This window comes from Anolis sagrei, chromosome 4, assembly GCF_037176765.1.
Source record: "Anolis sagrei isolate rAnoSag1 chromosome 4, rAnoSag1.mat, whole genome shotgun sequence".
NCBI lineage: Eukaryota > Metazoa > Chordata > Lepidosauria > Squamata > Dactyloidae > Anolis > Anolis sagrei.
In genome coordinates this window covers 61,046,757-61,060,428 of record NC_090024.1, presented here as the reverse complement: position 1 = coordinate 61,060,428, position 13,672 = coordinate 61,046,757, and the positions used below count along the sequence as shown (strand labels likewise).

The 13,672-nt window shown below is 38.3% G+C and overlaps 1 protein-coding gene across 1 annotated transcript; it reads right to left on the bottom strand.

Moving 5' to 3' along the window:
- Positions 1 to 1,629: 1,629 nt before the first annotated feature.
- On the bottom strand, positions 1,630 to 11,155 carry TYMS (thymidylate synthetase). Its single transcript, XM_060775141.2, has 7 exons — positions 10,862 to 11,155; positions 9,715 to 9,788; positions 7,057 to 7,231; positions 6,279 to 6,380; positions 4,982 to 5,157; positions 2,781 to 2,852; positions 1,630 to 1,980 (listed from the first exon to the last, which is right to left on the bottom strand). The coding sequence occupies exons 1-7, from the start codon at positions 11,052 to 11,054 to the stop codon at positions 1,843 to 1,845; spliced, it is 930 nt and encodes a 309-aa protein (XP_060631124.2). The 5' UTR covers positions 11,055 to 11,155; the 3' UTR covers positions 1,630 to 1,842.
- Between the last annotated feature and the right edge of the window lie 2,517 nt (positions 11,156 to 13,672).

The following is a 13,672-nucleotide window of genomic DNA, read 5'->3' as shown; positions in this document are numbered from 1 at the left end:
ACCTAGAACCTAATATTGGGACTTGTTGGCATCTAGAACCCTGGTTCCCAATGTGGGGGACACCCCACAGGGGGGCAATTTGTTTTTCGGGGGGGGGGCAATTCAAGAATGAATTATTAACAGTGAATTTTTTAATTTCTTGTGGTTCTAGGGCCCTCATACACAGTATATAAATATATATTGCGACATCTAGTTTTATAATTAAAACTAGAATGTAAATGGCCATCGGCTGGTGACAATGGAGAGGGGTCTGACTTAGCCACAGTGGTCCATGCCTTAGTTACATCTTGGATGGATTACTGCAATGCTTGGTGCTGCCTCTAAAGATGGTCCGGAAACTACAACTGGTACAAAGATCTGCAGCCAGGTTGCTGACTGGAGCAAATTACAGGGAGCATACTACCCCTCTATTAATAAAGCAACTCCATTGGCTGCCTATATGTTTCCGGGCCCAATTCAAAGTGTAGGTATTACCTAAAAAACCTTACACATTTCGGGTCCAGCCTGTTTACATGACCGCATCTCTATGAACCTTTGCAGGCCTTAAGATCTGCTGGGGGGGCCCTTCTCATAGTCCCCCCCCCCCCCGGTGCAAGCGAATCCAAATACATGCCCTATCTCACCAAATATACACCATTAAGTTGAACACTGAAGTTATCCTGAATTCAATGCAGATTGCTCAAATCAATTGTGCCTCGAATATTGCTTCTGATATTCTATTTCGTCTATTCCATAGTTGTTATTTCATTACTTTACTTTATCGAGTATGAAGATTTTCATTGGGAAAAACGTATTCATCAGGTTTGAGCATAGAAATCTTGCATCTTCCATTCCCGCAAACTTTTCCTGATATCTTGCTTTCTATATGAAATACTCGCATTATTTAGGGGAAAAAACCTTTTCAATAGATAAAAAGTACAGAAAGAACATGCGTTGGTACATAGTTAACCATCAACAAATGTCAACCATGTCAGAAAACCCACAATCTGAATTTTTGGACCTAGCTTTACTGCCTTTGTCTCTTTACGACAAAAGAAAACCAAACATGCCATCAAATTGCTAACAAAAAAGACTCAAAATGCTCAGGGAATATAATTTTTAATAAAGTTGGAGAATGGTACAATTACTATCACTGAATTGTGATCGCAGTATTTCTAATACTTTAAATACACTTACCATGTATTTAGAGTTTTAGGCTTCATCCACGTGAAAAGTTCACTTTTTGAATAGTAAGAATTATATGTCATGGGGGAGGGGGCATCAGGATTTTAGAGATGCTTAGAGCACAGCCAACAAAAGATTGGAAACCACTGCTCTAGAAGGTTACGTGGTTCCTTCCACATCATTTTAGTGCACAGTTGGGACCCTTAAAAATCAAGGAAGTTGCACATAAACTTTCCAGATAATCCCTAATAGCAGAGAGAGGGCGCAAGCCACATCTACACCCAGTTCACATACCTTCGCCTCTTAATTCATTGTTATTCCACCTTTTTCACTCATAACTAATTGCTTGAGAAGTCTTTCATTGGAGCCACCAGCATTTTTCCTGCAGTGAATTGCCATGTTTTCCAAAATCATGGATTTGATAATAAACTTCCATATTGTACAAAATATGAGATCACACGTCTGTAGTATAGAAATGCACTTAATTTATTGAACATTAGAAACTGAGAAACTTTATACAAATAGCTGAACAACCTGTCCTCCATAGGTTAGCATCATATACAAGCAACATTTATTTCAAAAACACATTTTGACTTTGAATTTGTAACAGTAATAATATTTAATACTACACACTGAATATGAAAGCAAATAACAGTTAACAGTGCCAAAATAAATCCATTAGACTGCCATTTCCATTTTTATAGTTGGATGAGGATTATAACCTTCTATCTCAAAATCATCTGCTTTGAAGTCATTGATGTTTTCAACTTTGCGAAGGATTTTGAGTTTCGGAAAAGGTCTTGGTTGCCTCTGAAGCTGAAATTAAAATAATTATTCAACAGAAATTAGAACTCAGTTATGGAAATGATCAGATTATTCTATCACTCACTTTGGGCAAAACACTATCAGCCTCAGACCAGGAAACCCCCTCTGAACAAGTTTGGCCGGTAAAAGCTTATAACCCATTTGCCATAAATCATAGATGACTGGAAGGCACACAACCACAAAGTGCAGATATTAATGTATATAATTAAAATAAAGCCACATTTGGTTTGGATTTTAACATAATGCAACTAGTTAGATTTATGTATCTACAAATGTAAGAGCTTGACACAAGGGTAAAATCAAGCAGTGGGTTTAGTTGGCTTCTCGTTTGTTGTATAAATAGCACCTATAGTAATGCCCTCGATATAGGAAAACAGCACCACTTTTTGTCTTCTCAATAACTAGCCAAGGTCTATGGAAGTCATGTCTTTTTTAGTCATGCACAGAAGCTTCTTTAAATAAGTATCAGACACCCTGAATCATCCTCCAAATTGTACACAAAGAAACTATTTTTACAGAATCCTACTGAGTGACAATAACTGTAAGCCTTCTGCAATAAATTGGCATTCATAAATTTTGGAAAAGGAGGGGAGGGTGATGCCAAATGGGCCTGTTAAATCCCAATTTCATCTCTCCAGGACACTGGTAAAACTGTAGTTCGCTAAGTGAAGGCTATATTCAATGCTACAGAAGATTGGTAAGAATACAGCCTTAAATCTTGTCAGGTACTTTGCTTGTGCCTATAGAAACTGAGTGTTAGGAAAATGCGAATAACCAGCCTAAATACATACCTGGATTTTTAAAGGTTCAATATGGTTTAGGTATATATGAGCATCTCCAAGTGTATGTATGAAATCACCAGGCTGTAATTTTAAAAAAATAGATTTAGTGCTGCAATAGACAACAAAAACATGCACGATGCTGCTGCTAAGTCTCTGCTTCTTAAATAAAAATTTCTCTCCAAGCCATTTCCCATACTCATGCAAACCTGTGTGTGAATATGGTGGATAGTTACCATATATACTCGAGTATAAGCCAAGTTTTTCAGACCTTTTTGAAGGCTGAAAAAGTCCCATTTGTCTTATACTTGAGTCAAAGTTATTTATTATTTTATTCTGTTGTTATTATTTTATGACATTTATTATTTTACTCTATTATTGCTATTGCATTTATTATTTTACCCTATTATTATAACATTTCATATTTTACTCTTATTATTTTTTATTACATTTATTATTTTACTCTATTATTATTGGAAGGGTACGTAACCACATTTACATTAAAGGTTAGAATAATGGTTTAATCAGAGTTGGACAGTGTTACATTAGTTTTATGTAAATATTCAAAAACATTTAACCTACTGATGCCTCAATTAATGTAATTTTATTGGTATATATTTTTATTTTGAAATTTACCAGTAGCTGCTGCATTTCTCACCCTCGGCTTATATTCAAGTCAATACGTTTACCCAATTTTTTGTGGCAAAATTAGGTGCCTCGGCTTATATTCAGGTTGGCTTATACTAGAGTATATATGGTACTTACATTTTATTTAACTCTATTAATAATATTTTAAATCATAAACAAGAAGTACGTATTAATATGAATAATCTGCCAAACAAGTATGACATTTTCTACTGGCAAATATATTTCATTATTGCTGGCTGAAGTAGGAAGAGTATTTGTTTTTCCTAAGAAATGCAGAGTGAATCAGCAGACAGAGTATTACTATTGTGTCAGAAGCGACCTGAAATAACTGCAAGTCGGTTCTGGTGTGAGAGAATTGGCCATCTGCAGAGATGTTGCCCAGGGGATGCCCAGATGTGTTACCATCCTGTGGGAGGCTTCTCTCATGTCACCACATGGGAAGCTGGGGCTGACAAGATGAGAGCTCACCCCGTCTCGCAGATTCGAACCACTGACCTTCAGGTCAGCAATTCAGCCAGCACAAGAATTTAACCCATTGCACCACGTGACTCCTATTATTATTATTATTATTATTATTATTATTATTATTATTATTATGCCTCTCCTTTCAGCTCGAGGCAGGGCATAACATAGTTAAATACATCTAGAAAATCACATAATAGAAAAATGCAACCAAAAAGCCTATATTAAAACATACACATATTAAAGTACATGAGATAAAAGTTAAAATGTAATAAACATAGAATGTGATTTAAAAGTCATAGTTAGAATAAAAATGTCAAGTGCACAGAAGTGCAATGTAAAGAACCTAAAGAACAGAACATATCTGTTCTGAAGGAAGTATCTTTGTTTTCAGTGGAACGTGCTTTGATCTAAGTGTTTATAAAGTTGCAAGTGTATATAGAGCAGTAACCAGAACATCAAAGACTGTCAAGGTTGATAGTAATAAAAAAGAGACTTTATAATAGGAACTTTTAAAAAGATATTGTTTATAGGATAATATAAATGTGTGTCTATATAAGGAAAGAGGCAACTGAGTTGTAGGAATGATATGGTGTGAATTCTCTTACATAGCTATCCATTATAAAGGGTTTATTTGTCAGATTTACACTATTTTTCAGGACATATATACACATAGTCTCAGAGGGAGAAAAGACAGAATACAAATGAATATAAAAATACATGAAATAATCTTTTGCCATTTTCTGAAGCTATATATAATCTATGATTCATGACTTTTCTGATCAATACCTCTTTGGCTACAATTTATAACTATGACTCAAAAAGGAATAAGATGATCCACAGGCTCATGAAATAGAAAAAAAAATTGCAATACAATTCTGCCTCCTGTCTTTAAAAATTGAAAGTTTTCTTCCAGCACATTCCTAGTCTGCATCCAAAAGGTGATTTTGCCTTACATTCCACCGAGCAATCTTGTCCTCCCCGAGGGTTTATAAACCCATCTCTGTGCAGCTGTTTCAGTATACAGCCCAATATCTGTTATGGCCTTAATAAAATTTCATTTCTTTCCTAATTTTTCCAGGAAATGTAAAAAGCTACAGTACCTTCAAGCCCGTAACATGAGCAATCATTGAAGTTAGTAGTGAGTAGCTGGCAATGTTGAAGGGTACTCCTAATCCCATATCTCCAGAACGCTGGTACAACTGGCAAGAGAGTTCACCGTTTACAACATAGAACTGGCAGAGAGCATGGCAAGGGGGTAATGCCATTGCAGAGAGATCTGAAAAGTAAAAGTCATGGTTTAAAAAATAGGACTTTATAAGTATTCATTTTTATTTTATCTCCTCTATTATTCCTAAGACCGCAGTCCTAATATGCAAACTACATCAATATGGGTTGCTGTGAATTTTCCAGACCGCACAGCTATGTTCCAGAAGCATTCTCTCCTGACATTTCATCCACTTCTATAGCATGCATCTTCAGAAGTTGTGAGGTCTGTTAGAAACTAGGCAAGTGAGGTTTATATATAGGCTGCTTCCTACCTGGCTTTGAAGCTGCAAGGCCAGTCAATGCTAATCAAGGTGGCCAATTGCAACATTCACACCTGCCTCAAACAGACAAGAGTTATTTATCCCACCCTGGGCAGTCCACGGATATATAAACTTCACTTGCCTAGTTTCCAACACACGTCACAGACTCTGAGGATGTGGGTGAAACATCAGGAGAGAATGCTTCTGGAATATGGTCATGCAGCCTGGAAACCTCACTGCAACCCAGTGATTCTGCCCATAAAAGCCTTCAACAACACATTGTACATCAATATGGCATGGTTGTTTGAGCATTGGACTATAATTCTGGAGACTGAGATTTGAATTTCCTTTATGCTATGAGCATGTGATTTTTTTTCTCTCTTAAAGACTCAAAGCAGAGACCAGTGGTAAAAGCAATACAATATACAATTTAAAACCTAGACTATAAACATTAAAAATAATTAAACCCAGAACTATAAAAAATGAATAATTAAAAACTATCTAAAACACACCTTAGAGTTGCCCTAAATCAGAAATGACTTGAAAGCATACAACAAAACACTGTATGTCACTAAAATTTTAGAAATCAAACATTTTACATTAATTTGCAGAGAATACACGACTTTGCATGTATAAACTGATCTTTGATATCAGGTGAATATAGAAGCTGCTTTTAATTGATATTATTTTTAAAGAAGTATGTTTGTGTATTTATGTAAATAAAAACAAAAGCATTTATATAGATCAGAAGATATACAAAGCCAATATGAAGTAAATTTACCAATATATGCTTGATAAAAAAATCAGGGGACAACTGGATTAGTATAAACAAATGGAATGTACAGTTACTTATTTTACATCATTCCCATACCTTTAGGGTTCCATGCACACATTATAATTCTTCTGTCATCTGGATTGTTTCTGATAGTATCAATTACCTGCTGCAGCTGATCTACTCCTTGTCCTGTATAATCTGAGAGGAAAAATCCACAAAGAATTTAAAATGGTGCTGATGTATAATAAAGACTAGCTTCCTAGAAGGCAGATCATGTCACTTGCCCTGATACCATCCCATTCAGCAGGACTCCTTAAAAGTGTGAATATTTATTTTAGAAATGTGTACTAAAGAAAAACAAAGGGAAAGTTTGAATGCATAAAAAGGCTGCAAGAAACCACAGACATAACTTTATCTATTTAGACTTCTTTAAAAACTGCAACAAGAAGTAATGCACATGCATCTGAGGATGACCCATCACATACATCACAGATCTTTCATGCATTCTGTTTTATTAAAGACATTAAGGTACTTTTTTACAAATACACCTTCAATATGCTAGAACACTTGATTTTTGGTTATATGTGCAAAGAAAATCAGAATGACCTAGATTATGATTGCGGATTGCATGGTTTTATAGTGATAGTAATGTTTTATAATGTTTTAATGTATTTAATTTTAATTTATTTTAATTGTATATTGCTGTTAAGGCACTGAATTGTTGCCTTTATGTAAGCCGCCTTGAGTCCCGTCCCCCCGGGGTAGAGAAAGGTGGATATAAATATAGTAAATAAGTAAATAAATGTTGAATTCTGACCTCAATTTTGAAGATACCTATGAATGTATGAGAAGACAAGATTGACTTGATCCTTACCTGTATTCATATCTTTATATTCAGCTCCAAAATGTCTCCACTGGAAACCATAAACTGGACCCAAGTCTCCTTCTTCTCTAGAAAAGAATCCCTGCTTGTCTAAGAACTGGCGAGAGCCATTGGCCTCCCAGATTTTAACCCCTTTGGCAGAAAGCTCTTTTGCATTCGTAGAACCCTGTGTGGAGCAAGAAAGGGAACAATTATTTAGAAGATAATTCATCAAAATGTTTTTATTCTGACCAAAAAAGCACTAAATGCTTCTTGAATTTCATAGAACTGTACAAGATGTTTCCATTCCACATTTTCCCCATCAGGAAACCTGGATTTAGCACAAATTAAAGATTAAATATTGGGCCAAAACTTTCTTAAACAGAGGTTATCAACTGCCCACAATTGTTGGCCCTCCAGAAGTTTTGGACTTCAGCTCCTAGAATCCTTTGCCATTTGCCAGGATGGCTCAGGTTTCTATAAAGTAATGTGCAAAACACCTGAATGCCCAAGGTTTAAAAATGACCGGTCTAGAAATAAACTCATCTTTCAACTCTTAAAATATGTCATTTTACCTGATTCATGGTAAGCAATGACATCTGGAGAAAGCAGTAGCTTATAGCAGCATTTCTCAACTTGGGGATTGGGACCCCTGGGGTGAAGTCACAAGGGGGTGTCAGAGGGGTCACCTATGATCATGAGAAAACACAGCATTTTCTGTTGGTCATGAGGGTTCTGTATGGGGACTTTGGCCCAATTCTATCATTGGTGGAGTTCAGAATGCCCTTTGATTGTAGGTGAACTATAAATCCCCGCAACTATAACTCCCAAATGTCAAGGTCTAGTTTTCCTAAACTCCACCAGTGTTCACATTTGGGCATATTGAGTATTCATGCCAGATGAACTACAACTCCAAAACTCAAGGTCAATGCCCACCAAATCCTTCCAGTATTTTCTGTTAGTCATGGGAGTTCTGTGTGCCAAGTTTGGTTCAATTCCTCACTGGTAGAGTTTAGAATCCTCTTTGATTATTGGTGAACTATAAATCCCAACAACTTCAACTCCCAAATTAATGATAAAATCAATCCCCTCCCAATCCCACCAACATTAAAATTTGGGTGTATTGGGCATTTGTGCCAAATTTCGTCCAGTGAATTAAAATACATCCTGCATATAGTTCACCAATATGAGAAAAACGGTATCTATATTAAATAAATAAATAAATACGTTATGATTCATAACAGTAGCAAAATTACAGTTATGAAGTAACAACAAAAATAATTGTATGGTGTAGGGTCACCACAACACGAGGAACTGTATTCAGGAGTTGCAGCATTAGGAAAGTTGAGAACCACTGATCTAAAGGCATGTTTCCCAGACTGCTGCTACCCTAATATCTTAATTATTGGTTTCCTATATATGACAGGGCAGTAAAAGAGATAGACTTTTGGCTCCTCCATGGGTGAACCTACACTGTAGATATCATGCAGTTTGACACTACTTTAATTATCATGACTCAGTGTTTTGGAATTCTAGGAGTTGTAGTTTGATGAGGCAATAATACAATTTGGCAGAGAAAGCCTAGTAAAACTACAACTCCCACAATCCCATAGCATTAAGCCCTTGGCAGTCAAGCTGCATGAATTTGGCAGTGTTGGATGCACCCTTAGTCTCAATTCAAACATCTTGCAGCAAAGGAGCAGGCTGTGGCTCAGTGATAGGTTGCATTCTTTGCATAGTCACATCCAGAAGTAAAGATGGTGAAAAAAATCCAGAGAGGAACTAGACCTAACAAAGTATGAGGCAACTTCCTACGTAATAATTCATTTCCTACAATTTGAGATCAGTTTAGAAGTTGTATCCTCCAGCTGGGATCCTCAATGTGTGAAAGACATTTCCTTGAAATTCCCGTAAATTTCACCTTGGGGGTCTTTTTAATTCACCAAGTTTCTGGAATTTAACTGAAAGTGTGTTTTTCATTATTGACCCTGCAATCGTATAATACTACAGAAAGAAACATAATGAGGTGTATTTGGAAGCGAAGCTAGATCGTAGGACAGGAAACTCAATGGCCAAGAACCTCATGGAGCTTTGCCATGTGACTCAGAGTCTTTCTTGTCCAACCTGTTTCCAACAACAAATAGCTACAAAGAAAAAAAGGAATTCGTCCCTATACATGTGTTTCCCAAACTGTGCTTTGGATTTCAGCTCCCAGAAATCCCAGCCAGTATAGCAGCTGTTAGGAATTGTGGGAGCTGAATTCCAAAATATCTGGAGGCACAGTTTGAGAAACTCCGCTATACACTGAGAAAAGCACAACTCCATGCTTCAACTAGTCTTACATAAACTGACAAGGAAGTTAGTGGGAAAACATTTTCCATAAGACAATGGAGTGGGAAGGGTTAAATCCCTTCTTGTGCTGAAACCTCTCCTCCTTCCCTGTGGCAATTAGACTTTCCATTGGGTCTGCATGACAAAATATGAATGTGTGTTTGTGTAATGTGACGGCTCCCGACACCGAAAACCCGAAAACTGGGAAGCCCTGGCCTTGAGTGCTCTACTTTTTACTTCTTAGGCGATCTGAAAAATGGTTCAGACAAGAACATGAAAACAAAGGGGTCAATACATCTTGCTAAACCCTGAACACATTTCATTTATTATATACCTTACCTTGATAAACCAAAGTAGTTCTTCAAGTACTCCTTTCCAGAATACTCTCTTAGTTGTTAGCAATGGAAAATCATCTGTTGAATCACAAACAGAAGTTGAGTTAGAACATTATCTTTGTATAAGCAGAATTGCTCTATTTTCTGCTGCAAAATGCTGCATCCTCTGCTAAAACATTTGCTTATTCTTGCTGAGAAATTAGGGGGAGAGTGAAGCCACACATTATTATTTGAATGGAAATGCTCAGTTTTTAAGTACTGTCAACAAGGCATTTGGACATGTTAACTCCATGTTGAAAATAGGACTGTTCCCCTTCCACAACTTTCATTTGCTTCAATCATCTCAGATGTAGATTTTGGAGTATCAGTAAAGGAGACTCAAACCGTACTTGTATTTGTGTGCACACTTAGTTTCATGCGCAAAATTATCTTAAACCAGTGGTTCTCAACCTGTGGGTCCCCAGATGTTTTGGCCTTCAACTCCCAGAAATCCTAACAGCTGGTAAACTGGCTGGGGTTTCTGGGCGTTGTAGGGCAAAACGCCTGGGGACCCACAGGTCGAATTGCCAGTTATAGCATCCACTCCTTGTATTGCTCAAAATCAATTCATATTGGCCCATCTGATAAGTACTTTACATTTACATTGAGGGCCTTTGGATTCAAGGTCCATTCCAAGAACAGTAACCTGTTAGCACCCATCTGTCCATCACTACCAATCTAGCAGTTGGAAAACATGCAAATCTGAATAGATCAATGCTGTCATGCCGGCCACATGACCTTGGATGTGTCTGTGAACAACTCTGGCTCTTTGGCTTAGAAATGGAGATGAGCACCAACCCCCAGAGTCGGACACGACGAGACTTCATGTCAAGAGGAAACCTTTACTTAGGTGTGTTTACATTATAGAATTAATGTAGTTTGACAGCTATGGAGAGTTGTAATTTGGTGAAGTTTCTCTTTGACAGAGAAAGCCCAAAGGCCTGGCAAAACTGCAAGGTTGTATAGCACAGAGCCACGGCAGTTAAAGCGGTATCAGGCCGCATTCTTTCTACAGTGAAAAAGTTTTCCAAACTCTGAGGTGGAAAGTGGGAGGGGAATGAATGAATGAAAAGCTGCAGAAGAGAAAGCAAAAGGGGGGAAAGAGGCCTCACCTCGGAGGCTGTACCGCGCTTGCATCCCGAAAAGCGACAGGGTCCCGGTCCCCGTCCGGTCCTCCTTCTTGTGTCCGAACCGCAGGATCTGCTGGATCTGGCTCAGATACTGAAGCTCCCCATGAGGAGGAGGAGGAAGAGATTCCTCCCGAGGAAGCCCAGGACTCGGCCCCACACTGCTCTCCGCGGGCATACTGGCGACACTGAAAAGGGGAAGAAGAAGAAGAAAAGGCGGGAAAGAAGCCGGGAAAGTCTCCCGCCAAGTAAACAAAACTTTCAAATTCGCGCCCTCACCACGCCCCCTTTTCCTCTCTCGACCAATAGGAGAGAATGGCAGGCGGGTACTGCTGCCGATACTGGGCTGCTATTGGCTGAGGCGCATGCGGCTTTCATTCCCTTTACTTCCTGCTCTTCACCCGGTGCAGCATCTCCCACGGCAAAATTAACGCAACTACCATTTCTCAATGCTACAGAATCGTGGGAGCTGTAGTTCTCTGCCAAACTGCATTGCCTCTACTACAGTGTAGAGATGCACACCAAAATTATACACAATTGCAAGTATTCTTAAGTACTACACATTTTGGGATGCCATTACATTGAAGGATTGATTCATTTTTGGCATCCATATAACAGTCATGACTCTGTGCTATGGAATCATGGGAGCTGTAGTTTTGCAAGGTCTTTTGCCTCTGCCAAAGAAAGCTACAACTTCTATGATTCCATCGTTAGCCTTTCGATCAAAAGTACAACTTCCACGAGTCCATCTTTAGCCTTTCCATCAAAACTACAACTTCCATGATTCCATCTTTAGCCTTTCCATCAAAACTACAACTCCCATGATTCAATCTTTAGCATTTCTATCAAAACTACAACTTCCACGAGTCCATCTTTAGCCTTTCCATCAAAACTACAACTTCCATGATTCCATCTTTAGCCTTTCCATCAAAACTACAACTTCCATGATTCCATCTTTAGCCTTTCTATCAAAACTACAACTTCCACGAGTCCATCTTTAGCCTTTCCATCAAAACTACAACTTCCATGATTCCATCTTTAGCCTTTCTATCAAAACTACAACTTCCACAAGTCCATCTTTAGCCTTTCCATCAAAACTACAACTTCCATGATTCCATCTTTAGCCTTTCTATCAAAATGTTGGGGACACACCCAGTGGCGCAGTGGGTTAAACCCTTGTGCCAGCAGGACTGAAGACCCAACAAGTCGCAAGTTCGAATACAGGGAGAGCATGGATGAGCTCCCTCTGTCAGCTCCAACTCCTCATGCGGGGACATGAGATAAGCCTCCCACAAGGGTGGTAAAACATCAAAACATCCTGGTGTTCCCTGGGCAACGTCCTTGCAGACGGCCAATTCTCTCACACCAGAAGCGACTTGCAGTTTCTCAAGTCACTCCTGACACGACCAAAAAAACTAAACTACAGCTCCCATGATGCCATAGCGCTGAGCCTTGGCAGTTCAAGTGGTGTCAAACTGCATTCTTTCTACTGTGTAGATCAGACATGGGCAAACTTGGACCCGTCACGTGTTTTGGACTTCAATTCCTAACAGCCTCAGGTCTCTTCATTTTCCCCCTCGACTGCTTAAGTCTGAGGCTGTTAGGAATTGTGGGAGTTGAAGTCCAAAACACCTGGAGGGCCCAAGTTTGCCCATGTCTGATCTAAACACTGTTGAATTGAATCCATTATGTCACAACTTTTATTTATTTATTTATTTCAAAAAAATTTGGGGGGGGGGGCGCTCAGGGTGACTTCCAGCCAGCAACAATTTGATGTCTCTATATACATATAAAATTACATTAAAAATCAATAATTATAAATAGTTAAAACATTAAGTCAATACAATTAAAATCTACTAACATATACCAGTCTGGTGGCAGTTATCTAGCTGAATTCCATGATTGGAGATCCATCAAGCTTAGCCATAGTCCATTACCATATCAATTGTCATCGTCATTGTCATTGTCTGCATAGTTACCCGAACGCCTGGTCCCACATCCAGGTTTTTAACTTCTTTTTGAAGGAGAGGAGGGATGAGGATAACCTAATTTCCCTGGGGAGTGAATTTCACAGGCGAGGGACCACCACCGAGAAGGCCCTGTCCCTCATCCCCGCCAAGTACGTTTGTGACAGAAGTGGGGAATTTTGTTGTGTTATATTTTAACTATCTTGATCAGGCTTGCCCCCATGTAAGCCGCATCGAGTTCCTTTGGGGAGATGGAGGCAGGATACAAAATAATAATAATAATAATAATAATTATTATTATTAAAACCTACATTTGTGTAGATTGCGATCAGTACTGGGAATCATGTACCTCTCCAGATGTTACTGGACTGTCGCTCCCAGCATTCTCACTCTTCCTTTTCTGTCTAGAGCTGAAAGGACTTGCAAACCAACATTTGGAATGCTTCATTATTCTCAATTCTAAAGTAAACAGATATTAAATATAAAAGTCCTGACAAATAACAATGCCTGGTGGGTTTCATAATCTCCGTTCTTATTTATGTGATCACTTTTCAATGTTATTGTGTTCAGTTTTGAGTTCAGCAACAAAAAAACATGTGATAATAATTGTATGTATTGTCTTCCTCTTTTCTTTTTCCTTTTTGCAAATGTGCTTTAATATTATACTAACTACTGCATATAGTTTTCCTCCTATGTTACTACTTGAAACAGATGACTATTGTATCTTGCAGTGTAAAAATGCAGTCCTCAGCTGAGTAAAACTTTCAAAGTTGTCTTCTTCCAGAAATTCAGAGCCATGTTCCAATGACATGTGTCTCTATCTGATGAG

Bases quoted from the DNA above. Each gene is read 5' to 3' on its own strand.
- TYMS (XM_060775141.2), bottom strand. From the start codon at position 11,054: ATGCCCGCGGAGAGCAGTGTGGGGCCGAGTCCTGGGCTTCCTCGGGAG. The intron at 7,232-9,714 runs GTAAGGTATATA...TGCTCCACACAG, and splicing joins AACTACTTTGGTTTATCAAG to GGTTCTACGAATGCAAAAGA. The intron at 5,158-6,278 runs GTATGGGAATGA...TTTACTTTTCAG, and splicing joins GTGTGCATGGAACCCTAAAG to ATCTCTCTGCAATGGCATTA.